The sequence below is a fragment of the Mus caroli genome, unplaced genomic scaffold, assembly GCF_978045245.1.
Source record: "Mus caroli unplaced genomic scaffold, Mus_caroli_1 scaffold_5, whole genome shotgun sequence".
Classification (NCBI taxonomy): domain Eukaryota; kingdom Metazoa; phylum Chordata; class Mammalia; order Rodentia; family Muridae; genus Mus; species Mus caroli.
Genome location: NW_028227260.1, coordinates 111,935,528 through 111,961,906, shown reverse-complemented (window position 1 = coordinate 111,961,906; position 26,379 = coordinate 111,935,528). Strand labels below are relative to the sequence as shown.

At 41.0% G+C, this 26,379-nt stretch overlaps 2 protein-coding genes across 3 annotated transcripts; both read left to right on the top strand.

The window, feature by feature from the left end:
- The first annotated feature begins 1,165 nt into the window (after positions 1–1,165).
- Positions 1,166–5,325, top strand: Brs3 (bombesin receptor subtype 3). Its single transcript, XM_021153957.3, has 3 exons — positions 1,166–1,599; positions 3,170–3,521; positions 4,912–5,325. The coding sequence occupies exons 1-3, from the start codon at positions 1,166–1,168 to the stop codon at positions 5,323–5,325; spliced, it is 1,200 nt and encodes a 399-aa protein (XP_021009616.1).
- A 4,835-nt stretch (positions 5,326–10,160) lies between these two features.
- Positions 10,161–24,322, top strand: Htatsf1 (HIV-1 Tat specific factor 1). 2 transcript variants are annotated; one of them, XM_029473625.2, is made up of 10 exons: positions 10,161–10,359; positions 10,548–10,792; positions 12,035–12,215; positions 12,583–12,630; positions 13,037–13,191; positions 15,952–16,115; positions 16,901–17,000; positions 21,268–21,357; positions 22,156–22,293; positions 22,796–24,322. In XM_029473625.2, the coding sequence occupies exons 2-10, from the start codon at positions 10,604–10,606 to the stop codon at positions 23,969–23,971; spliced, it is 2,241 nt and encodes a 746-aa protein (XP_029329485.1). In that variant the 5' UTR covers positions 10,161–10,359; positions 10,548–10,603; the 3' UTR covers positions 23,972–24,322. The 2 variants fall into 2 exon arrangements, with proteins under 2 accessions (XP_029329485.1, XP_021008929.1); XM_021153270.3 differs by lacking the exon at positions 10,161–10,359 and having other exon boundaries at positions 10,471–10,792.
- The last annotated feature ends 2,057 nt before the right edge of the window (positions 24,323–26,379 follow it).

The window sequence follows — 26,379 nt, the reverse complement described above, 5'->3', positions numbered from 1 at the left end:
CCCCCACATAACACACACACACACACACACACACACACACACACACACACACACACACACACATGCATGCCCTTCTATATACATTTTCTGTAAAAATGGGCCTTCCTTTCTGGTGCCAAAATGATGGCCTTAATTTTTATTTTTTAAATTCTTTTAGTTGATGCAAACATCATCTACATGCTCCTTATCTCGGGGATAATTTACATTATTTCTTTCCACTTCAGAAAGAATAATTTTCATTATTACAAAACTAACTATTTTGGTCAAGACCTCAAAAGGCATTATTCTGTGTTATTTCGGTTGTAAAATAAGGCAGGTACATTTGAATATTTTTTTTAGAGAAAGAACTCCTTTAAAAGCTTTTTTTAGAAAAGATTTCTATTTAAACAGACAGTCAAATGGAACACCTGATTTTATTGAGACACTAAGAGACAAAATGGCCGGTGGTCTGCTTGGAGATTTCATCACCTGTAGGTTGCTCCAGGGACATGAAGGTTGGGAATTACCATGTGTCAGAGTTAGATGGTAAACCCAGGTTACTGGATTATTGCTTTTGGAAAGTGACATGATCTCTGTCAATGTGTGACTGATTTGTTGCTTCAGTGTCTCTCTGATATTAAATTTTGAGGAGTGGGCTCAGGTTTGTGCTTTGGGGCCATCTATCCTTATTTGTCATATAAAAGAGAGTGCATTCGAGCACTATGTGATGGGAGATGGTGAGGCTTTTTTTTTTTTTTTTAATTCACTAAGGTCCATCTAAACCATGCTGGGTAGAAATGAAGATACAAGAGATTCTAAGAAATAATTAGATGGCTTAACAAGCCTAATTATCCAAAGGACTACCCACCCTCCAAAGGGGAAAGCAGGTACAGGGCATTTTTTTAGCCCTTTTTCTCATCTCATGTCATGAGAATGCCAATGAGACTCGTCCACCCTCCACCTCCCACTTCCTGGTGCCAGATCTGTAAGCGCTTAGCCAAGCATGCTGGGAGACACAGAACCACTAAAGGGAAGGAGTAGCCGGATGTCTTGGGTTTTCTTCCCATTCCGTTCTGTTCTGTTCTCCTGACACCATCTCATTACTAGACGTAGGCACTAGACGTGACAGTCAACTACATTTGAACTGAGCAGAGGAGAGGTAGTGAAGGCAGAGTGTGCAGGAGACATGTCTCAAAGGCAGTCTCAGTCACCTAATCAGACTTTAATTTCCATTACAAATGACACAGAAACATCAAGCTCTGTCGTCTCCAACGATACTACTCATAAAGGATGGACCGGAGACAACTCTCCAGGAATAGAAGCACTCTGTGCCATCTATATCACTTATGCTGGGATCATTTCAGTGGGCATCCTCGGAAATGCTATCCTCATCAAAGTCTTTTTCAAGACTAAATCCATGCAAACAGTTCCAAATATTTTCATCACCAGCCTGGCTTTCGGAGACCTGTTACTTCTGCTGACTTGTGTGCCTGTGGATGCAACCCACTACCTGGCAGAAGGATGGCTGTTTGGAAAGGTCGGTTGTAAAGTGCTTTCCTTCATCCGGCTCACTTCTGTCGGTGTGTCAGTGTTCACGCTAACAATTCTCAGCGCTGACAGGTGAGTTTCTTTTCTCTGTTCTTTTTGCCGGGATGTGAAATTAGGGGAAGAGAGAGAGAAAAAAAAAAAAGAAAGAAAGAAAGAAAGAAAAGCTTGTGCTTAGCATTTACTGGCTACCGGTTGGCTTTTCTCACACTCTGTAACCTAAATGTAAGATTGAAAAAGCAGCAGCCTTTTAAAATAAAAGTTAGAGTAAAAATGTTGAAATGCCTCTGTTAGCATCTGAAGAGTGCTTGAAAAATATGTGCTTTGGGCTGGGGTTTCCTTTCTTTGAAATGTAATTGTTTGCCTGAAAGAATAGCAAACGGTGTTTTTATTTTCCTCCGGCTTATTAAGTCAGGCAAATTGTTGCAGGTGCAAAGAAAAATGCTCATGCTTTATACATTAGTGCAGCCTAGTGGTATAACAGAGTCAACATGAAAACATTGATATAGGTGGGAAATGGACCGTGTATGCATTACCACGTACCAGAAGGATGGTAAAGAGAGAAAATGCATCTAATTTATTTGAAAGTCCCCAGATTATCTAGTGGGAGGTAAACAGTAAGGTTTTCAGCTCCCTGGCAATTCAGTGTCCTGTCATCATTGAATTCTGTTTGTGTTCTCCATGAGCATGGGCTGGTATTGTCATTACCAGAGAAATAAGTTAATTCTGATGGACTTTTAAAGTCCCGTGGCTATAGCCTGTGAAACAGTCTCACTGTCAGGGAGTTGGGGCTCTGGGGTAGGGTGTTTAGTTTGAATACTGTATTATACTGTAGAGAATATCTATTGCTGAATAACCATGAAAGCATGAAAAAAAAAGAGGCTCCAAAGATTAAAATTTTTGAAAGAAGTCCACAGTTAATCAAGTTAATCAATGCCTGGCAGTACTGGCAGGGCTAGCTTTATATACTGAAATGTGGCAGGAGCAAAAGCTTGCTCTGTGTAATATTATAACAATTACTATTATTCTACTGCTGCTGCTGTTGTTGTTGTTGTTGCTTTTACTGGTCTATATTCTTCTTGAGGGCAGACTCTCTTGAAGGCTACAGGCTTTAAGTTGTCCCTGTCCAAATGAGGAGGCATCATTGCATGGGCTCAACTTCTGATGTTATTCTAATCTCCTCCACTGATCCATTAAGTTAGGGAATGAAGTAGCCCTTAGGAATGGGGAAAACATGAGCTCTCTGCTTCTTACTGCTGGAAATCTTGTCTAGAAAGACTACTTACTCTTCCAGGAGAATTAATTTGATTAACACGAGTCACTTATACATACATGACTTCCTTAGAATACTTATGGCAACACATAGGTAGTAAATTACTCCCAAGTCACACAGAAAAACATGATGAAAATGTCCTAAATAAAAAGTCTGCCCTAAAATTACAAAATCATAGATCTGGAATGCCTTATGGGAGTGAATAAGGGACAAGCTGATTGGCATAAATAAAATCACTAGGTATGTTCTCTGTCTTTGGAACCACATCCAGTTCTAGTTGGTTCTATATGATTGGAGACAAGAAAGAACTAAATGATTGCTAAAGTCCTATATGTCACTAATTTCAACTCTGCTGTGATTCTGTGTTTCTAGATACAAAGCGGTCGTGAAGCCACTTGAGCGACAGCCCCCCAATGCCATTCTGAAGACCTGTGCAAAAGCTGGTGGGATCTGGATCGTGTCTATGATATTTGCTCTGCCAGAGGCTATATTCTCAAATGTATACACTTTCCAAGATCCTAACAGAAATGTGACATTTGAATCATGTAACTCCTACCCTATCTCTGAGAGGCTTTTGCAAGAAATACATTCTCTGTTGTGTTTCTTGGTGTTCTACATTATCCCGCTCTCGATTATCTCTGTCTATTATTCTTTGATTGCCAGGACTCTTTACAAAAGCACCCTGAACATACCGACTGAGGAACAAAGCCATGCCCGAAAGCAGGTATGTATAAATTGGTACTCCAGTGAATACAGCCTGAATTTAGAAGGGAGCCCCCTCCAACTGCTCTTCAGTGAGCTGCATTGCTTTTATCTGTGTAGATATCAAATAGCAGTCTACTGTTGTTGGTATGAGGACAGCCTCTCACTTGAGTCTGAAATTTAGCACACACTGTGAGCAATGCTGAGCAAGTTATTTGACCTCTCTGAGCCCCAATCTCTTTATGTGTACAATGGGGAAGAGGACTAAATGACAAAAACAGATATCAAGGGTGAGTATTAGTATTGTAGACAGTGACAGTGTGAGAGGAGTCAGAGCTACTTATCCTATAGAACGAGAATCTGCATAATGTGAAATTATAAAGCAAAGTGTAATTTGCTTTAGAAAGTATCACAGAGTAGTAGAAATGCACAGAATAGTAAAACTAGCAAGACTCATTGCATTAGTCAATGCAAAGTACTTCTACATAGATAAGCAACCTGAGGTCTGAGGACAGTGGGATGAAGTGCCCATGGCAAGAGAACAGAGTGACTCACGCACACTTGATTAAGACCCTTGATGGAGTTAGGTGTGCTCTCCTTTCATAAATCTGCTCAGAATGAAAGGACAGTACCATTGTCCTGTTTGATTGGTGATTGGGGAGGTTTCCATTCTGGAGAAGAGGGGAGTAGTGCCTTTTACAGAGAGGGGAGAAGGAGAGAGGGAAGAGGGAGAGAGAGAACTATTCCTTTCTGTGTAGTTCATCAGTTACTTGCATAGCTGTGGTCTATAAGCTATATACTTAGTGTTCACGTGATCCAGCTATCTTTGCTCTGTCCATGGTTCTATGAGGTGCATCTCTTATACTAACAGGATAGGAGGATTCTCATATAGGCTGGATGGCACATTTTGTTTTTATTCCTCTTCTGAGATGATTCCAATCCCTACAGACTAAAAACAACTTTAGTACCAACCTGACAACTTTCCTAACCTGCCGAAGACTGTGCTCACCTGTCAACCTCTACGGATGCAGTGAACGCTGTTCTGAGTAGTAGCATTCCTTTTAGTGAGATGAAATCACTGGGGATTCCACAGCACTGCTTGAGTTAGCTAGAGTATCTCAACTTCCAAGGACGGTGGGAGGCCTCAGAATGAGAGTTAATGAGGCCAAGATCACAGGTTACCATGCCAATTAGCTTGTCATATTCTGTATCCACAGGCAGACTTCCCATGTGTCGCAGCCAGTTAGCTCATAAGCATGTGTTCAAAGCGAGGCCAGGTTTTAACTGTAAATTCCTATGTCAATCTAGAGTACCGTATTTTATTTTTATTTCTGCCAGCTAAATGATTGTATGTGTGTCTGTGTGTCTTTGTGTCTGTGTGTGTGTGTTTGTGCATTTTTCTCCCCATATAGATTGAATCCCGGAAGAGAATTGCCAAAACGGTTTTGGTGCTGGTGGCTCTGTTCGCGCTCTGCTGGTTGCCGAATCATCTCCTGTATCTCTACCACTCCTTCACTTACGAAAGCTATGCAAACCACTCTGATGTCCCTTTTGTTATCGTCATTTTCTCTCGGGTGCTGGCTTTCAGTAATTCCTGCGTGAACCCCTTTGCTCTCTATTGGCTGAGCAAGACCTTCCAGCAGCATTTTAAAGCTCAGCTCTGCTGCCTCAAGGCAGAGCAGCCTGAGCCTCCTCTTGGTGACATCCCCCTTAACAACCTCACTGTGATGGGGCGGGTCCCAGCTACTGGGAGTGCACATGTCTCTGAAATTAGTGTGACCCTGTTCAGTGGCAGTAGTGCCAAGAAGGGAGAGGACAAAGTTTAGATGTTACATTAAAAATGATGATTTTTAGTCCCACTGTGTATCCAGCTTTAAGCTGTGCATAGTACAGTGTCTGGGTTTTCTGTTGTTCATGAATTGTGTTGAAGTTTTCAGAAAGAATTATCCTTGTAAGTAATAGACAAACCATCATTTTCTTGACAAAACATCATTTTCTTCAAGGTGCAAACAGTAATGCCATCTGGGCTTTCTAAATACAACGAAGCCCACCAAGTAGAGAAGAAGAGGTTTGGAAATACCAGTCAACTGTGAAGAAGGCTGTATAGAAGGGATGGTAAAGAAACAAGATAAAGGTTTAAATATCGAATTGGATCCCATCTCTCTGATATCCCTCATCTCTTGTGCACTCATGTGGTTATCTTAAAATAGTGCTTCTGTTTATTTGTGCTGTAAATCTAGAGATTCTACTCCGCAAACGAGGAGATCAAAAAGAGAGAAAACATCTCTTGCGGTGTTTTGTAAAATCTCTCTCTCTATATGCTTTCACAGAGTGGTTGCCCTTTTCCTTCAATCGCCATTCCATTATAAGAAATCTTGCAATTGAAATGAAAATGTTTAAGAGTTGGAAGGTGTTAAACACTGATTCTGGGGCAGGGTGCTTCCCTTACTGGGTCAACACGTCCTGAATTTATGTAATTCTATTGCCATTTGGTTAATAACTAGGCAAAGCCATGTCTCACAAGCATTGTAAGGAATTTGTCTTATTCACAGGACAACCAGGGGCCCCAGAGGAAGATTCTTGTCCAAGTTTCTAAACTGCCACTGTTGGAAACTCTTTCCTCTAAGGGAACTCATTTCATTTCGGTGAGCAGTGCCCTCTTTCTAAAGCCCAGAGGAACTGCCACTTGGAATTGTCATCTGGCTGTGCACGAGTCATCAGATCATCTACGTGCTTGATTTTCCTCAACTCGATGGGTGCCTAAGTCCTAGAGTTCACCTCTGTTTCCAGAAGTCAGACAGAAGGCTCTGACTTGCTATCCTCGTCTCCAACTTGCTAACACAAATAAGCATGTTAATAAATGTAATTGGGAAAGCAAAATCCTTGTAGTCAATAGATTTGTCAGACTTCAATTTGTGCTATCAGAAATGTATTCTTGAAGTAAATCGCACTATAGTTACATTTGTATTTGTAAAAACTTGCTTTGTGTTTTGTTTTTTTGTTTTTTGTTTTTTAGAATGCTTTTGCTATTTTTGGCCTTTAAATGGCTTGTGCCGTTGTGAACTTCTAATTATGTGGCTCAAAAGGGGAGGGGCATATATTAACACCGGGCTTTAAATGTCCTTAAAATTAGCTTACTTAAAATGGGGGTGCTAATATTGTATTAACATTGCTTTAAAGTGAGCAAAATTGTTGTAAAAAAAACTGGAGGTGAGCAAATAAATATTAAATAAAGTTTGAATGGCTTTGTGTAACTTTTTACTCTAAAAATAATGACAGAATATAAGAACCCATTTCAATTCCAATACTTTTTTATTTTTAAATCACAAAACTAAGAAATATTTGATTTTTCTTAATTAGAAAACTGTCGCATATTTACTCTCCTGAGCCTAACACTTGAGAAATAATTTTATAAATGTACCAGGCCATGGACTTGAGGGAGAGTTCAGCAGTTAGAGTGCTTCCTGTATAAGCACGAGGCCCAGACTTCATATTCCAGCACCCACCAGCCAGATGTGGGCTTGTACACATCTGTATTTACAGCATGGAAGAGGGTTGAGATAATATGATCCCTGGCGCTTGCTGGCTGCCAGCCCAGGTAGAAAAACAAAAACAAAAACAAAAACAAAGAAACCAGAAGACCTGGGTTCAGTAAGAGAACATAATTCAAAAGGAATAAGAAAAAGTGATTTAAAAAAGATACATGGCACCTTCTCTGGCCTTCAAGGACATGCATGTGCACACACACACAAGAATATTATATATATATATATATATATATATATATATATATACATATATATTATTTGTTTATAAATAAGATAGAGGAACTTTTGCACAGAAGGCCCTTCTCAGGCCTTTTATCTTCTATACACATACATATATATATATATTTTTTACTTATTGATTTATATATATATAAAATCAACAAGTAATTAGAACCCTAAATTTTATTTTACCTTATCTCCCACCCATTCTCCAAGAGTGTGCCTCCCCCTAGGTATCCTCCAACCCTGGTACATCAAGTCCTTGAGGGGTTAGACCCATTCTCTCTCACTGAGGCCAGATAAGGCAGCCATGAAGACTGACTGAGCTCCCTGTCTGCTACATAGGTGCTGTAGGGCCTTCTTCCAGCCCGGGTATAGAACTCTAATTGTAAAAAGTATCAGGCTACAAAAGTCCAGACAGAATTTTCCTGTTTCATAAAACTAGAGCCACCATGAGTTAGGGATGAAATAGGTATAAAATAACTTCTCAGTTTTCAAGGGCATCAGCTCCCTACACTTTTGTAGCTCAAAAACTGAGATTAAAATTTATGAGTTTGTTTTTATTTGGGGAAATGAACTGATTTTATTTCTTGGGGTTAACTTCATAGGTGGCTATAATAATAGCCACAATTACATTTATATTACTTATTGTTGTACAAAGTTCTCCTGAGATATTTTGTTTCTTTTGTTTTGTTTTGGTTTTGGTTTTTGTCTTTTTCAAGACAGGGTTTCTCTGTGTAGCTGTGTAGCCCTGGCTGTCCTGGAACTCACTTTGTAGACCATGCCGGCCTTGAACTCAGAAATCTGCCTGCCTCTGCCTCCCAAGTGCTGGGATGAAAGGCGTGCACCACCACCGCCCGGCAATATTTCATTTCTTTAGGGAGGGTTCTTAATAGGGAGAGATTTGGACACATGCAAAACATATTGTGAACATGTCCTAATTTTGATCAAGGTCTTCCCTTCCTTAACATTTAGGATATGGATCACAGCAATACTCTAGGAGGTATGAAAACAGTCGCAAAGTCATATATGACCAAAGCATGTCCAGAGGGTATATCTTCCTCACTGAAAAGTGTTCCCAATTTAACATTGTATACCTTCTGTAAGCAAATTTTGCTTTATAGCATTTCTGAAGTTCATATTATCTTAGGTTAAAGGTACATCAATTTATTTTTGTCAGAAGAAACCCCTTCCCAACTAGGTTTAGAGATTACAAGATATAAGGACAAGAAAACTCCCAAACATCATGAGGATAGATGTGTGTGTGTGTGTGTGTATCTCACCTTCCAGAAAGTGTTTATAAGTAAGGTAGAGGAACTTTTGCAGAGAAGGCCCTTCTCAGGCCTTTTATCTTCTACAGGCAACCGTTTTCATTCTACTCTGACACCGAGTCTATAACTGTTTGTACTCAAACTTTATGGGACAAATGTATACTGGCTCAGGCAAGTATCTAGTGCAAACTGCAATGCTACCTTGAGCCAGATTCTCTATAAGCTTCCAGGAAGCTTTTGGACAAAGGCAACTGGGTGACTTGCAACCTTGACAGAAAAAATTTTCCCAGCTGGGCGTGGTGGCACATGCTGTGTGGCACTACTGTTTTTAAAACATCACTAAGGTTGAAATCAGATTCAGAGGTCTGTGAGGAGCCAAGATGTTCTAGAACTCACCTGGAACCACTGTATTTACAAACAAAGGTGCCTGGAATCGGAGTAATTTCTGACAAGCCTTTCCCTATGGTCAAGTCTGGGTTATAGTACTTATGTTTACACATATAGTATGGATTGCTACTTTTAATGATTAAAAATTTTACTTGAATAGTTAACATTATAGCAATGAACCTTGTTGATAAATGTAATCCACCAAGAAGAAGAAGAAGAAGAAGAAGAAGAAGAAGAAGAAGAAGAAGAAGAAGCAGCTGTTTAGAATTGTCTACTTTTTTAGTGTAAAAAGATGCTGAAAACAAAATAATTGCTGCTCTCCAGCATCTGGTGCTCCCGTCCTATTGTTCGCCAACTATAACTGAACCACCCTTGATTTGTGCCTGTCTTAGCCTCTGCCTCAGAATCTCCCCCAAAGCCTGGCACTTAATAGGAGTTCAGTAAATACCTGTCTGTCCAAAAAAAAAAAAAAAAAAAAAAACAAAAACAAAAAAAAAGGGACCCCTTCCCTTTTCTAGGTGCATGAAACACCTAAGGAAAAAGCTCTGCTTTTCTTGGAAGACTGTTGGCTGTCTTACTAAGACACAAGGAAATGGGGCCATAGGGTTATGTTTACACTCAAGCTTCAAATTCCAGTCTGGAACACCTCGGACACGTTGCAGTAAGCTGCAGGCAAAAGCTCCTATCACCTACAGCAGTCCGAGGGTGGTACCAGATGTGTAAAAAGGGGGTGAGATTAGGAAGTGATGGGGTCTTCTGCCCACTGCTCATTAACTCATGCTTCACTAGACCCCCCAAACAGCATGTTATGTGTTTGGGTTACTAAGATGAACAAAAGCCGCGTGTACACTAAGGACAAGCATTTGAAAAATAAGACAATCCTCAGCTCCAGTGCAGGGGCGGGGATTTGCGCGAAGGAGGCGCCAAGGTTTCGCGAAGCGGGAGAAACTTGTCCCACGGTCCCACCCACCTCCCCAAGATGGCGCCTGCCGCAAAGCCCATTCCGCGCCAGCTCTACTGGAAGAGTCCTTTTTCAGGCTATCACTTCGGCCAAACTCGTCCGGAGCGCAGAGGGGCCCGAGGTTCCCGAGGTGCCATGCATTTCGGCAGGCTGCGTCCCCAAAGGCCAGTTCCCAATAAGTACAGACACGCGGCGGCAGCCCGGCCCCGACGCCCCGCCCCCTGGCCGCGCAAGCGTCGCGGACCTTTGACGTCACGTGGTCGTGTCGGCGCGACCCGCTACGTCGCCACCCGCGCGGACAATGGCGACTGCATCAGCCTGAGGGCTACTTCGCTCTCAACTCGTTGCCTGACGTGGCGGGGAGGAAGCTGTGGCGCCTCCGGAACCGGCCGCGGCGGTGACAGCGCGCCTGCGCGCTTCCGCTTCGCCCTGGCCCCAGCGGCGGCGGCGGCGAGGCCCCGCGGAGCCCGCCAGGTGGGTGGTGGCGATGGCGCTGGCCATTTGTCGGCGCAGGCGTGCACGAGGGGGGCGGGCGGGAGGGCGGAGTCTGGGCGGCGCCTCGCAGACTTCCCAGGGTCTGCTGGGGCGCTGCGGGAGGCGGCCCGGGAGTTGCAGTGCACGGTCCGAGCTCTGCAGACCTCTCTTTCTCTGCTCTTGTCCAGCGCCCTCTCGGCCTCTTCACTTCTCTGACCGCGGTGTCTGGGACTACGTGAGAACCATGAGTGGCAACAACTTGAGCGGGAACGACGAGTTTGATGAGCAGTTGCGAATGCAAGAATTGTATGGAGGAGATCCCAAGGAAGGTGACAACCAGAATGAGCCCTCTGGAGAAGCCCATTCTTTGGGACAACCACCAGATGACACTCCTTACGAGTGGGACCTTGATAAGAAGGCTTGGTTCCCTAAGGTAAGAAAGAGTATTGGAGTCCCACTGCGGAGCGGGGCCATAGGGTTCACTGGCAGCCCTTGCGGGACATCCCTCTTCTGTTTGCTTCACTGAAGTACTAGGTCTTTGAACCGGTGGTTGATGGCTAGTCTATTTGTTCAGTCTATTGCAATCCCGATGTATAAAGGAAAGTAAATCTTAGGGTGGTGCCTTAAGTGATTTTTTTTATGCCTTATTAATTTGTGTATGTATGTGAAGGTCACAATTTGTTTTTATCTTGATATTTTTACTGCACAGAGGAAGAACACCAAGAAAATCACATTAGAAAGACTTTTATCCTGTATAGCCAAACTTAAGTTACGCTTCCTGTACATGTTTGTGTAGAATGCAGCTTGTTGATTTACAGGGTGGAAGAGGGGTCATTTACCACTACTGAATAAACTTTTCTTGATTCTTGTTTTATTATTCTATTAAATTTTGTCAGTTGTACTTGGGAATTGCTAAGTGTTTATTTTCAACATGGAAATAGCACAAGTGGTGTTGAACCTGGTCTTGTAAACTGTATGGTAACTGTACTCTGTTAGTCTTAGCCTCATAGGAACTTTGGCATCAAAGGGTACTAACAGCGCAACAAGCGAATGGAGAGGCAATCACACAAAACTTTTCTCCATTGTGCAGGGGGATTGATTGTTGGTTGAAAAATTATTTCAGCTATTCTTTCTGATCTTGTATTTGTGCATATTTTAAGCATCCCAAACTGTAAAAATTTACAATTGAACTTCTGGACTAGCAATACCCACTTGACTGTAGATGTGATTTCTTTAAAGAGCGCTTTTAGTAGTCTGACAAACAATTATTTGGTATCTGGGTACCCAAAAGTGGATTCTGTGATGAAATTACTAGTTGACTTTGGGTTTTACCATTTCATTTATTCAATACTTTTTTTGTTTTATGTATTGGCCACTTTAGTCATATACACTGTAGAGAAATAGTAGTTTATAAAACATGTAGGAACGGGTGATAGCATCACTTAAAACTATGCGTGTTGTTTTGGCAGTCTGTGCACCTTTGTCCTACTTTGATCACACTACATGGTGTCCATATAAGGTGACTGGTCTTGGATTGTACTTGAATTAGTACAGCTGCTTGTGGTGTAAACACTTGTTTTAAGTTTTAGGTTATATTTCTGAATGTACAGCCTTATACCACAGTTTCCACAAGTAAAGTAACCTTGTCTGCATGTGTTTTGACTTCTCCATTTAGATCACCGAAGATTTCATTGCTACTTATCAGGCTAACTACGGCTTTTCTAGTGATGGTGCATCCAGCTCTACTGCGAACGTCCAGGACCCCAACACTAAGGCTGTAGAAGAACCTCCACAAAAAGAAGTCCAGGAGACCACTGAGTCCAAAAGGAAGGGGGAAAAGAGAAAGGCTGAATCTGGCAAGTGGTCCTGTCCTTGCAAAACCTCGATTTAGAAATGAGATAGGAAAAATTTGTAAATCCGTTTTACACTTTGCAGAATTATAATAGCATTGAAAGAGTGATAATGTGAGTTTTCACTTTCAGATAGGCGTAAAGTCATGAAGAACAGAGATAGCCCTTTTTCTTTTTCATAGAGAGCGATAAAGGTCATTCGCAGTCGAAAGGTTTATGTATTTTGAAAGCTCTGTAGTGATTTGAATTAGTCGTAGTCTTCTGAAATAAAGAGAACATTCTAAAACTTTGAAGAAACTGCCATTGCCAAGATTTCATAATGTAATTCTTGTTTCTTTCGAATGTTTTATTTATTTCCTTTTGATTTTTTTAGGATGGTTCCATGTTGAAGAAGACAGAAATACAAATGTATACGTGTCAGGTATTTATCCTATTGCAATGCCGTTTTCATGTTGGAAACATTTAGTGTTGAGACTATGTGCTAAGTGAGTTTTAGTTTTGGTGTGTTTCGTTCACCTGCTTTTGTTATCTAGGAATTTACTTAGTATGGAATGAAGAAAAGTTATGCAATGTTACATGCTGTTCTGTATGCCTGCCTTAGATAATTTATAGCAGTTTGTTCCTTCAGATTTAGTGAAGTGTAAGCATAGCATAACTGGTATTTTTTAGTGTATAAAATACAATCTTCACATTTATAGATAGGAAATTTTTGTACTTATTTATACAAATCAGCTTTGTATTCACGTACGTTTCAGGTTTCTCATTGGTAAAATGCTAAAAACTTTTACCTTCATTAAATACTTAGAAATTGTTCTCTGAAATTACAGGTCTCCCTCCAGACATCACAGTGGATGAATTTATTCAGCTCATGTCCAAATTTGGCATTATAATGAGAGATCCTCAGACTGAAGAGTTTAAGGTTAAACTTTACAAAGATGATCAAGGGAATCTTAAAGGAGATGGGCTTTGTTGTTATCTGAAGGTTGGTATTTGGTCAAGTCTCTCATCCCTTCCATTTTTAACCCAGGAAGCAAGGTTCGAATATTAGAGATACTAGCCTAAACCACCAACCACCCAAAGCAAAATACAAAGAAAACAGAGTTCGTGTGTGTGTGTGTGTGTACATATACATATATATACATATGCTGCCATACAGTATACTCAACAAAGGCTGGAAATACATGACACAAAGGGAGTATTAAGTAAGACAGTGAAAAAATCCATAGGTCACCTTAGTGACACTAGGATTATTTGCTTGTTTTAAGAAACTGTTTGCTACAAGGTCAGCATGCTATATAAATATGTAATTGAGGGGCTTCTTCTTTTTTTTTTTTTTTTGGTTTTTAGAGACAGGGTTTCTCTGTATAGCTCTGGCTGTCCTGGAACTCACTTTGTAGACCAGGCTGGCCTCGAACTCAGAAATCCGCCTGCCTCTGCCTCCCGAGTGCTGGGATTAAAGGCTTGTGCCACCACGCCCGACGAGGGGCTTCTCTTATCTTCAAAAATTTCACTGCAAAGACCTCTTCCTCAGTGTATATAATCAACAGTGTAAAAATCTGAGAAGAAAAAAGCCATTGACATTTTATTTGCACATTGGAGTGAACTGGAATAGGGTCTAGCAAAGTCATGACTGCTGTCTATTTTTGCAAATACAGTTTTGTTGGAACACAACCCCACTGGCTCACTTATATTTTTGTGTCTGGCTACTTTAATGTTTCATCAGAAGCATTGAGTGGTTGTAGCGATAACCCTGACCCTCAAAGCCTAAACTGTTTACTAACTGGCTCTTGACAAAAAGTGTTTTCTAACCCCAAATTAGACTAGAAAGGAGATGGTGACTTATACTTACTGCTTCAAACACCAGGGAAGAGAATTAGAATGGAAATTGGCAGAACTATGTATAGTCTTTTTACTGCAAATTGTACAGGCCTTGATTGATGTGAAAGGAAGCTATCATTTCTGGGAACACCAGTCAGTCAGTCATCTTAGTGGCACTTGTTATCTCACCTGGCACAAAACAAATGGCCACAATTATGACATATGCATTTGTCATAGAACCTGAAAATAATTACAAATCAAAGTAAAAAATGATAATGTGGTAGTATAACTATCATAGGTGTGTAGTTAGTGGGATCAGAAGAAAGTAGGCTTGAGGGGCCTAGCAAACACAGAAGTGGAAGCTCACAGTCAGCTATTGGATGGATCACAGGGCCCCCAATGGAGGAGCTAGAGAAAGTACCCAAGGAGCTAAAGGGATCTGCAATCCTATAGGTGGAACAACATTATGAACTAACCAGTATCCTGGAGCTCTTGACTCTAGCTGCATATGTATCAAAGGATGGCCTAGTCGGCCATCAGTGGAAAGAGAGGCCCATTGGACCTGCAAACTTTATATGCCCAGTACAGGGGAACGCCAGGGCCAAAAAGTGGGAGTGGGTAGGTAGGGGGGTGGGGGGGAGGGTATGGGGGACTTTTGGGATAGCATTGGAAATGTAAACAGGAAAATACCTAATTAAAAAAAAAAAAGAAAGTAGGCTTGAGATGGCAAGGTTTGGGGTTATCAGCTTTTAATCTGGTAAGTGAACCCTTCCATGATCATTTGGGATGTTAATCTTCTATGTTCCTATGTAAAATTTGAGAATTTTACCAGCACAAAGTTGACTAAAAGTCTGTGAATTGAATTTTAAAAAGAACAGGGTGTCGATGGGAATTTTAAAAAAGTTTTTCTTTTATTTATGTATATACATGGCGGGGGGGCATTTATATATGTGCTTATGAATGCTGTTGCATACAGAGGCCAGAAGAAGATGTTGGACCTGTGGAGCTGGAGTTATAGAGTGTTATGAGCTACTGGGCTGTTGGGAGCTGAGCATGGCTCCTCTGCAGAAGCTACCCATTATGGCTGCTGGGAGCTGAACAAGGGCTCTTAACATGTTGAGCGGTCTCTTCCACTCCATGATTGAAGTTTTAAAAAATAATATTGTTCTATGAAACACTTTTATAGAAAACCTAGGGCCCACGAAAGTAACAAATTGTCAAACCAATAAGTTGCACTGTAGAAAATAAAGTTAATTATTCCAGAATCCATATTTAATTGAGCAGCTTAGGTCAGTGGTCCTTTGTCCTTTCCTCAGGCCTTTTGTTCTTTGACTCTGAGTAGGGGTGACAACTAGTGTGTTTGTGTAGGACCCAGAATCCATAACTGCACTTAATATATAAGCCATTCCATAATTATCTTCTAATAAGCATGTTATTCCAGGTGTATATTCTAGTTTGATGAAGCTGAACACTAAAGACTGGCTGTATTACTTCCAGCTCCTTGATCACCCACTGTTAGGTAGCTGTTACAGAATTTCACAACTGGACTATGCCACAGATAGTGCTCAGTTCACTCCCCTCATTCTACAGATGAGACAAAACTTACCCACTAATATAATTTATGGAACACCTACTGTATGTTTTGCCCTAACCTTTCCATAAACTATTTCATCTAATTTTTAAGGAGCCCTGTGATGAAGGTATTTTAGCTTTATGCAGATGGAGAAATTGGAGGTTTAGAGAACTAGTCATGTACCTAAGTTAACACAGGTGTGTGAAGTATATGTGGGTTTTGAACAGAGCTTTCCTGATTTCTATTTTAAGGTTCTTTATCCCAAAGTAGGTGGCTGGCATTGTTTATATCAAATAGTAAGTTTCATTTCAGTGGTCATCTTAATGAGTATTTTATTTTGCCTTTATAAAGAAAGAATCTGTGGAACTTGCATTAAAACTTTTGGATGAAGATGAAATTAGAGGCTACAAATTGCATGTGGAGGTGGCAAAGTTCCAGCTGAAGGGTGAATATGATGCCTCAAAGAAGAAAAAGAAGTGCAAAGATTATAAGAAGAAGCTGTCTCTACAACAGAAGTATGTATTTTTTGAAAATTACATAGAAATATTTTAAAGCATTTTTTTGATAATAGGTACTTAGTTTTGTTCCATCAAACATGCCTACAAATTACTCTAAAGGAATTTCATCAGCAGTCTCTTCCATGGGCTGATTTGGTAGTGGTGAGGCGGGTTGTCTTTTTCTGGGATGATTTAAAAAAAAAGTCTGTTCTAGGCTTTTTTATTCAAAAACAAAATGGTGAGTGATGGGCTCCTGATGAACTGAATGTCATTGTCCCTTCCTCCTCTCTTCCCATATTTCCTGCCCCTCCCTACCTTCTGTGCTTCCAGGCTTCAGTAAATAAATGAAGAACTTAAATTTAGGGGGTGGTTATTTGTGATGTAAAAGGGGACTTAATTTAGTTGTGTATTGGCCATCAAATGAAGAGTTGAAGCTTTTATTCTAGAACCATGACTTCATTTCTACTGTGGATTGAAATCAACTGCCAGGAGCTAAATTTGTATATACAGGTTTGTTAGTAAAAGTTAGAAAGGCTGAAAGTTGTATCATTGCATTTACCATATAGATGTGTGTTTGTATATGTATATATAAAATGGGACATGTATGTTAATTTGTTATTAAGCACATTTTAGGACATTAGTCAAAATAATAAATACTTTCACCAGTGAATTCTGTTAACATTCTAGTATTATGCTTAAACTCATGATAAAATGATCATCATATTTTCTTTGTGTGTGGCCATCACTTTTCTCCCACAAATCCGAACCCAGATTTCATGTCACTGTTACTTTTGTTACATTAGGCAGTTGGATTGGAGACCTGAGAGACGAGCTGGACCAAACCGGCTGCGCCATGAGCGAGTTGTCATTCTCAAAAATATGTTTCACCCCATGGACTTTGAGGTAAGAAATGGTGTTTTAACATGTAAAAATTCTGGATTTTTTCTTTTACAAGGGGGTGCTAAGCTTACTGTGCCCTATCACTGTGGAGGCATTTTTCTGACGTCATGGTAGGATAGGAAAATGGAACAAAGAATCAGCCCGTATTTAGAATTGCCTGTGTCTATCCTGTTCTTATTTTGATTGGATTCCGGATAAGACTGTTACTAGTCATACTGTGGGCCAAAATCACAGCTGTTTGCTGCCTGAAATCCAAGATTGATGGGAACAGCCTGTGGCTTTGTAGTACAGCTGATTTTGGTGGAGAATACCAGTTCACACTCGCATCTGAAAACTGAGAAAAGTTTGATCTTTAAAGGACTCTGATGTTCCAAGGGTGGAGGTTGTTTTTCTGGACCACATTTTAATATCCATGTAAAAATCCCCAAACCAGCAAATAAGGTGTTAAATAGAAACTGTCATGATAGCTTTCATTGGGTTGTGCCTTCTGATATTATTGCTAGCTAGCATAGATGGATACTATCAGTAGTAGAAAAATAACTTTTTTTTCTGTCAAGTTCTGGAATTAATGATAGCACATTGCACACAAGGAAGAAAAATTCATAATGTTAAAATTCAGTTTTGGAAACATTCTAGTTGCAGTCTCTGTCTGATCTTGTTCTTTCTATTCACGTTGTCAACAGTGTCACAGTGGCTCTTTCAGTTTAGCCCCTTAGCATGGGCCTTCAAATGGACAGGTCATTGCTGAACAGTCCACATAAAGCCCTGGAGTTTACAGTGGTGGAGTCTGAACATCTTTTCATGATTAGATGGGTTGTTTAATGTCTCTTTTCACCTGAAATGCAGAAGGCTCTTGACATATATACAGCTATTTTAAATTTACAATAGTAATGAAGTACAGTTGAAAATCAAATGCAAGCCGGGCGTGGTGGCGCACGCCTTTAATCCCAGCACTCGGGAGGCAGAGGCAGGCGGATTTCTGAGTTCGAGGCCAGCCTGGTCTACAAAGTGAGTGCCAGGACAGCCAGGGCAACACAGAGAAACCCTGTCTCGAAAAAACCAAAAAAAAAAAAAAAAAAAAAAAAAGAAAATCAAATGCATACTCCATAGAGAGTCTCTGACTTGCACTGCCTTGAGGTTTCCCCAAGTTTAAAATGGTGTGATAGCAGTTGTGCATGCAACAGGAGCCATGATTGACATTTTGGATTTTGAGATTTTTTTTGTCAGGCTAATGACATTTCATACGATCCTTTCTCACAATACTGGGCAGCAGCTGCAAGCTTCAGGGCTCCATCAGCCATTTGCCATGAGGGTCAGCAGTGACCATGAGGTCTACAGTGTACCGATCAGATGTTCAGTAAACTAGCTGAACTATTCAACACTGTGTCAGAAAATCAGAAACCATGTTTTGTGAGATGTTTTGCCTAGCTGTAAGCTGACATGTTCTGTGTGTTTTAAAGGTGGGGGACACTACACTGCTACATGGTATCCTTTATACTGAGTAAATTGTCAGTTTTGGCTGGGATTAGTAAGACAGTTGGGCTACCTGTACTTGCTTTTTGAAATGTTGTCATTGCCAGAGGAGGTTTAAACAATACTGCATGTAGTCCACTAATGTACTGCCTTTTTATCATGTCTTCTGGAGAATGAGTGCTTGGTTTATAAGGTGAGATGCATCCATCCATCCTGCTTATGCCAAGAGACATAACTGTAAACTTCATCCCAACCATCTGGCCCTCTGCAAGCAAGTCTTAATTGCATCTGCTCTTTCTTTTTCCTCTGACCTTGCTCACTGGGAGAACTTTCTCCAATAAAACTGTCACACTATGTACACTTAGGTTTTCCTAGAGCAACCCATATAATTTCCCTCCTAAAAACTACTTTGGTTTTTCAGGGTTTTTTTTGTTTTTGTTTTTTTGTTTTTTTTGAGATGGACCTTCACTGTGTAGCTCAGTATGGTCTTGAAGTTGCTTTGTAGCCCAGACAGGCCTCAAACTCAAAATCATCTTGCTTCCACCTCCTGGAGTGCTACAGCCTTATGCTGTATATTTATTCCTGGCCAATACAAACTCCTTCTGGTGGATGTTTTTGAAGACAGAAGCTTCAAACTTACAAATTGGTGACTGTTTCAAAATCAGTTCAGGACCCAGCAAGATGGTTTACTTGGTAAAGGTATTTGCCATCAAGCCTGACCACCTGAGTCTGATCCTTTGAACCCACAAGGTAGAAGGAGAGAACCAACTCTCATGAGTTGTCATCTGACCTCTTTTGTGCATATGCATGCATGAATGAGTGAGTGAATGAATGGATGAGCTAACAAATCAACAAGTATACATATGTCAGCATATATGTATGTGTGTAATAAAAATCCTTGGTTTGTTTCTTGCTGGTACTTTAAACTTACAAAGCTTTCATCTTCCTGTTTGGTTTTCCATCCTAGTATTTCTTTCCCTCTGCCACACACACCGTGAGTTCCCCAAGAGCCAGGACTTTGTCTTCTTTGTTTGCTGCTGTATTTCTGGTGCACAGAATTGTGTTTTTCACTCCTCTGTACTTGAGCATACATGTATTTATAAGTCGTGAATAGTTTTGTGGTGCTCAGATTTAACCAGGGCCTTGAATGTGAAGCACACATTCCACCATGGAACTTCACCCCAACCCTTCCCTTTATTTTTGTGTGAAGAGTAATTGAAGGGACGAGTGAGGTCCTGTGACTTCCAAGCCTGGCTTTCCATTGCCTAATAGAAGAGACAGTTTCTCTTTAGCATCTTTGTAAATAAGGGCAAGTTTCTACCTCTAGTGCTGTGCTGAATAGAGGGGCAAGATAGTCTCTTCTGGCAGTGGTAAACTTCAGAATTTTCAGGGAAAGAAATCCTTGTTAGTGTATGGTCTCTTTGTTTGCACAGATGCCTGATCTCCAGTGATCTTACTAGCTTGCTGAGAGCCTGTTAACAAGAAAGATGGCAGTTGTCTTGCTTTTTTTGTTCAGTGTTTCTGGACCTGGACCTTAAATCATATCACTGTAGACCTGCATAGTCTTAAGTAGAGAGACTCTAGCCACAATTATTAGAATTCAGATTTGTCTCTGCAGTTAAACAAGACGTGTAATAGCTCCTGTGTTGAGTAGTACAGACACATAGAAGAACTGTATCATCACAGAAAAGTGCTGGATGATACTGGTATAGATGCTCAGGTTGGTTTCAAGCCTACAATCCTGCTACTTCCCATGAGCTGGGATCATAGGGATGGTCCTGTGGCCTTGATAGAAGGATTCAGGAGGAATTTTAGGGACTGTTTAATTTGATTAAGGACTGGTTTTGAACCAGCATTCAACGTTTTAGAGGAAAACAAAACCAACATTATTGATCTACCCCAATGTATCTGAAAGAACTCATTTGGAAGGGTTGAGTAATGTTAGAAGTCGCATATCTAAAAATCCTCTGTGGTATCAGAGTAAGTACTGAATGTTTTGCAATGTAAGTTCTAATGGGTCAAGTGTTCAGTTCAAAGCCTTATCTAAAACTTTAGTTAGCCTAGAAAGTTTGACTATCAAGAAATGAAGAATCAGAACTCTGACACGAAGGGAGGTTCCTTTTTGTGCAGATCAGCATGCTCTAATACAGTGTGAGAAGCTAAGATGAAGCTAGGGAGATTAATTTTACTAAGGACATGCCTAGTAATACATGGTCATTGTCCACCATTTTAGTCAGTGGGAAGTTTAGATCAGAGAGTTCCATGTCTAGCTCACTGGGTTTAAGAGTCTTCTTGGAGACAGGAAGCAAGCGTTAGGCTACTAGAGCAGAGGTGAATTATCTGTTTCTGCCATTTGCATGCCCTGAAGCTTGGAGGTCTGGTTTTCCCTTACTGGGAATTTTGAAGACTTGCAGAGGTCTGGGAGGAGAGTCCTCCTGAACCAGGGACCACTGGGGTCAGCAGTGCTTCACATTTCTGTAGCATATTCACAGCAGAAAAGCAACACACACACACACAGTGATGTCTACATATATAGTTTTCCTTTGCTACTGTGGACTGCTTCTCTCAGCCACACTTGTCTACTTCTACCTTCTCACTTAGGCCTGAGCTACTGCAGTGAGTGAAGACTTCCATCCCTAGTCTTGATTCTTTCATTTATTATTGCAGTCTGCAGACAAACGTACCTACCTTTAAGCAAAGTACTGTTTTTCATTTGTTAATTTGTCCCAGTAATAAATTTGGTTCTTGAATTATGAAGAAGGAGAGAACTCCATTTTAAGCACGTTTGTTTTTGCAGGATGACCCATTGGTACTGAATGAGATCAGAGAAGATCTGCGAGTAGAATGTTCCAAGTTTGGGCAGATTCGGAAGCTCCTTCTGTTTGATGTAAGTTCACTGAGTGCTGAAGCCTCACATCCTTTCGAGCTGAGGAGTGAGTGACAGTGCCATGGGATTTCGATGCCTGTTTTTCTATCACAGGCCGGCTGTCTGTCAGCAGTAGCTCAGTGAACATTGCTCCTAAGGCAAGGCCTTGATTGATTTGATGTGCCGAGCTTACTTCCCTTCCTCCTGACTGTTTAAAAGAGTGAGCACAAGTAGAAGGAGAATGTGTGCAGAATTAGTTTTCTCGAGGCTCTTGACTTTCTCTGAATTATTCACCTGATCACAGTTAAGGAACAAAAGCTTCCTTGTGTATTTTCCCCTGTACTTCCAAAACTGATAGGAAGTACTTAAGTGACCATTTATTGATGCTGTGCTGATTGTGAGGGGCTTTATGTATCCATCGCAATCCTCAGAACCCTTTGAAGTGGGTAGCTATGAGCCCTACAGATGAGGAAGCCACATCTTTCCCTGTGTGAGTCCTTACTCAGTGCTCCTTCAGCTCCTAACATGCAGGGTTTAGTCCCAGGGCAAATCTGATCTCATTTCACATTTAACAATCACATGTTCTGGCCTCTTGGGTAGTGTTGGTAACAGAACCATTTGTGAGAACACTCTACTGGGGCTTGCTAAACAAGGAACAGCTACAGACTCAGCTGAGCATGGGGAATGGGGTGGGGGAGAGGGAGATCTTCCATCCTGTAGCTCAGAGTGTCAGGAGAATGCTACTCCTAACCTGGCTTAGCTAATGCGAGTCTGATTGCTAACCTTGTCATTCAGTCCTCCTTACTCTTGTCTTTTTAGAGACACCCAGATGGTGTGGCCTCTGTGTCCTTCAGAGAGCCAGAGGAGGCTGACCATTGTATTCAGACTCTGGATGGAAGGTGGTTTGGTGGCCGACAGATCACTGCTCAAGCCTGGGATGGGACTACAGATTATCAGGTAAATCCTGCAGCTGTCAAGAGCACATGAACTTGCATTGCCACAAGTTAGTGTGGGAGTTGGTGTAATCTGTTTTGTATAATGCAACTTGTAAAGAATGTTTTACATTGGAGGAGAGAGAAAAACTTTTCACTTCTCAGCTTATAAGTCTGAAATTTTGAGACTTTCTTAGAATAATAAAAGAAAATATTAAACTAAAGTATTCCACATCCTTTCTCATTACAGAGAATGGACAAAGCTGAAATAGTAATGTTTTGGGAAAAGAAATATTTCCATGATCCCAATATTTACTTATATTTATATGATCTTCTTTAAGGTTGACTGTATGTAAGGTTGATTAACCAAGGTTTTGAAGACTGGAGAGTAGGGAAGTGCTTGGGTTGCTTTGGAAAAGTTGCTTTACAAACTAGGGTACTTGTGTCAGTATTAGAAATGCTCAGAGAAATTCCTGCTTCTTTTTTGCCTTAAACTCATTTTAATACTAGCTCCTGTTTATGCACAGGTAGAGGAGACCTCAAGAGAAAGAGAGGAGCGGCTGAGAGGCTGGGAGGCATTCCTCAATGCTCCTGAGGCCAGCAGAGGCCTCCGGCGGATGGATTCCATCGCTGGTTCAGAAAGGCCAGGGCCTTCCAGAGTGAGGCATTTTTCAGAGCACCCAAGTATGTCTAATATGCAGGCTCAGGAAGCTACAACTGGAATGGCATTTGAAGAAACTATCGATGAAAATAAGTTTGAAAAGGCAGAAGAAGGGGGAGAATCTGAAGGAGATGCTTCTGAAAAAGATGCCAAAGAAGGTGGGTCTGATGGGGACCACCCTGAGAGAGAGAGTGGAGAAGGCTGCTCCAAGAAAGAGAATGAAGAGGGCTGCCTTGAGAGGGCGCTTGAGCCTGAGGAGGGTAATCCTCAAACCGAGTCTCAAGAGAATGGCCCTGAAAGGGAAGTTAGGAAGAAAAGCAAAGTGGATTATAAGAAGAATGGCCTTTCAAAAGAGTCTGAAGACAATGACCTTGGCAAGGAGTCTGAAGGGGAAGACAGCCTCAAGAAAGAGTCGGAAGATGATGATTCAGAGGGGGAATCTGAGGAAGACAGCTCAGAAAAGCAATCTGAAGATGGCTCTGACAAAGAATTAGAAGAAAATGGTGTTAAAAAAGATGTTGACCAGGATGCCTCTGACAAGGAGTTCCCAGAAGATGTTGAGAAAGAGTCGGAAGAAAATGAGACTGACAAATCAGAATTTGATGAAGGTTCTGAAAGAGTGTTAGGTGAGGAAGGCTCGGAGAGAGAATTTGAGGAAGACTCAGATGAAAAGGAGGAAGAAGGTGATGATGATGAAGAAGAGGTCGTATATGAAAGGGTTTTTGATGATGATTCTGATGACCTTGAGGAGGAAGAAGAAGCAGATGAAAAGGAGTGTGAAGATGCTGATGACAAAGAGGAAGACAATGATATAGATGAAAAGCTCTTTGATGACTCTGATGAGAAGGAAGATGAAGAAGACACAGATGGAAAGAAAGATGATGATGCCAGTGACAAGGTATTTGAAGACAATTCCAATGAGAAGTTGTTTGATGATTCTGATGAGAGAGGGACTGTGGGGAATGTGAAGGAAGATGGGTCTCAGTCCACAGACAGCAGCTTTGCCCTCAGTACTAGTGATGATGATGATGATGAAGTGTAATCTTTTCCAGTTGCTTCTTAGGGAGAGCCCTGCATCTCCATTTGCCCATGCTTCAGGGTCAATAGTAGTGTTACAGCAACATGTGCATAGTGGTAGGATGCCATCTGACTAATGTCTCGAAGGGTTTTGTTCTCACCTGTACCAGTGGATTTAAATATGTTTATTGGTTCTTCAGTTCAAAACTTCATAGTTATCATGCAAGTAAACTGGATATCTGTCATTTTGTTGGATTTGTTAAATGCATGCAGAAGAATATTTTTAAAGTATTCTAATTGGAGTTTGTGATATTCAGAAATAAAGATTAAATTGGTAATATGCAGAACCTGAAATGTGGACTTGAGTTAACTTGTGTCTTAAATCAAATAATTGCTTGATTCCTCCCACAGCCCTTATTTCCAGCTGTGTTAACCATTTCGGATAACATTTCCCCATTCTGCACCACAGCATGGTCCTAAAGTCATAAAAGAAATGACACTTTAGACTCCCTCCCTCAATCCTTGGAAGTTACCTTTTTTTTTTAATTCTTTTTCTACAGTCTTTCTACTAAAACCAAGATATGCAAAACTGAATTATGTGTGGCCCACAGCTTCATTTATTTAAAGTAGGTGATCAGAGTTGGACTGTTCCAGTCTAGACGATAACTGAACTTCGCAGGCCTCGCTCTAGAAAGATGTGTGTTCATTACACAGCTGCTTATATACATTTTGGAGAAGTTCTTGGATTCCACTGGAGATTAATAACTTTTCCTAAAAATATAGTTGGGTTTTGTTGTAGAAATCACAGTTCTTAGTATTGTGCCAAGTCAGGTTGTTCCAGTGTAATTAGGATTCATCCTTCATGTTTTCTCAACATTAGCATTGAGTATTGGTGAATTTACTAATAGTGTAGTATTAAGACTTGAGGCCCCCAGGGAGTGGGGTGGGTGTGGGTATGGGACATCCTCTTGGAGATGGGGGGGGGTAGGAGGTATGGGATAAGGAACAGTCAGAGGGTGTACCAGGAAGCAGGTAACAACTGGACTGTAAAAAACAAAAATAAAAATAAATACAAATTATATAAAGAAGTTCTGTTGGAAGCCGTGAACTGCATCAGCGCTCAAACACCCACTTATTAGAGACTACCTCTAAAGGGAAGGAATACTTGGCCTTCTATTCACATTAGTTGGAATGTGTGGTTGACCAACATGAATTAGATGCACAGCTATGAAGGGTGTGTGTGTGGTGTGTTATTTTGGCTCTATATAGCAGCCCACACCTGTAATCCCAGCAGTAGAGAGGCCGAGGTGGTCCAAGACCATCCTGAGCTCCATAGGTTAAGGCCAGCCTCAGCCTCACACTGAAACCTTGTTTCAGGAACAAAAGCATACTTTGAAAATCTAGATTCTGCCATTAAACAATAACCCTGATAAAGCTGATGAGTTGTTTGGGGGTATTAAGGACTAACACTGCTTGGCAAAGACTTCTTGTCATTTGCAGTTAGGAAGTTTTAGTACTTTTTGGACCTGAAAGCATTTCCGACCCTAGCCAGTTACCATCTCCATCTCCCAGGTTAATGTGTGTGTGTGTGTGTGTGTGTGTGAGAGAGAGAGAGAGAGAGAGAGAGAGAGAGAGAGAGAGAGAGAGAGAGAGAGAGAGAGAGAGAGAATGAGAGAATTTCAATTAGGTTATGCTGTCCCCATAGCCTGACCAGTATTCCTACATTCTTTCATTTGGTAGATTTAAAAAATACTCATGCTATTTTCATGTGAACAGTAAAAGTCACAGCTATGAAATGGTTAATAGCTTGTGCAGTGTCAAATTAGCAAAGTCAAATGGGTAAAAATGATGAAAATACATGCACATAGGAAATTTATCTAATAATTGAGAAGCACACAACACTTCTCAACAGCTGTCTCAATGTCTGCCTTTAGTGCTCCATAAAGGCTGGAGAGTTGGCTCAGAAGTTAAGAGCGCTTGTTGCTTTTGCAGCAGACCTGGCTTTAGTTCCCCTGTGGGGGCTCATGGTCATCTGTAACTCCAGTCCCAGGGGATCCAAAGCCACCTTCTGACCTTCACAGGCACTGGGTACACACACAGTGATCATGCATACATGGAGGCAAAACAACATGGAAATCTAAAACAACAAAACCGTGTTCCTTAATGTTTATCAAATATATCACACAGATTTCAACCCTTAGATTGAGGTGGGTTTAGGCATAGCTTTGAATGGCTTGAACACCCTGCTTCCTGTCCCTGAGAGCACTGGATTAAAAATAAATTTCAGATGCTGTGGAGATGGCTCAGTGAATTACGTACTTGCCATGCAAACACAAGAACTTGAGTAATAAGTAATAAGTACCCATGTAATAAGCCAGCCAGAACAGTGCTCTCCTATAATCCTCACGCTGGAGAGGCTGAGACAGGAGAATT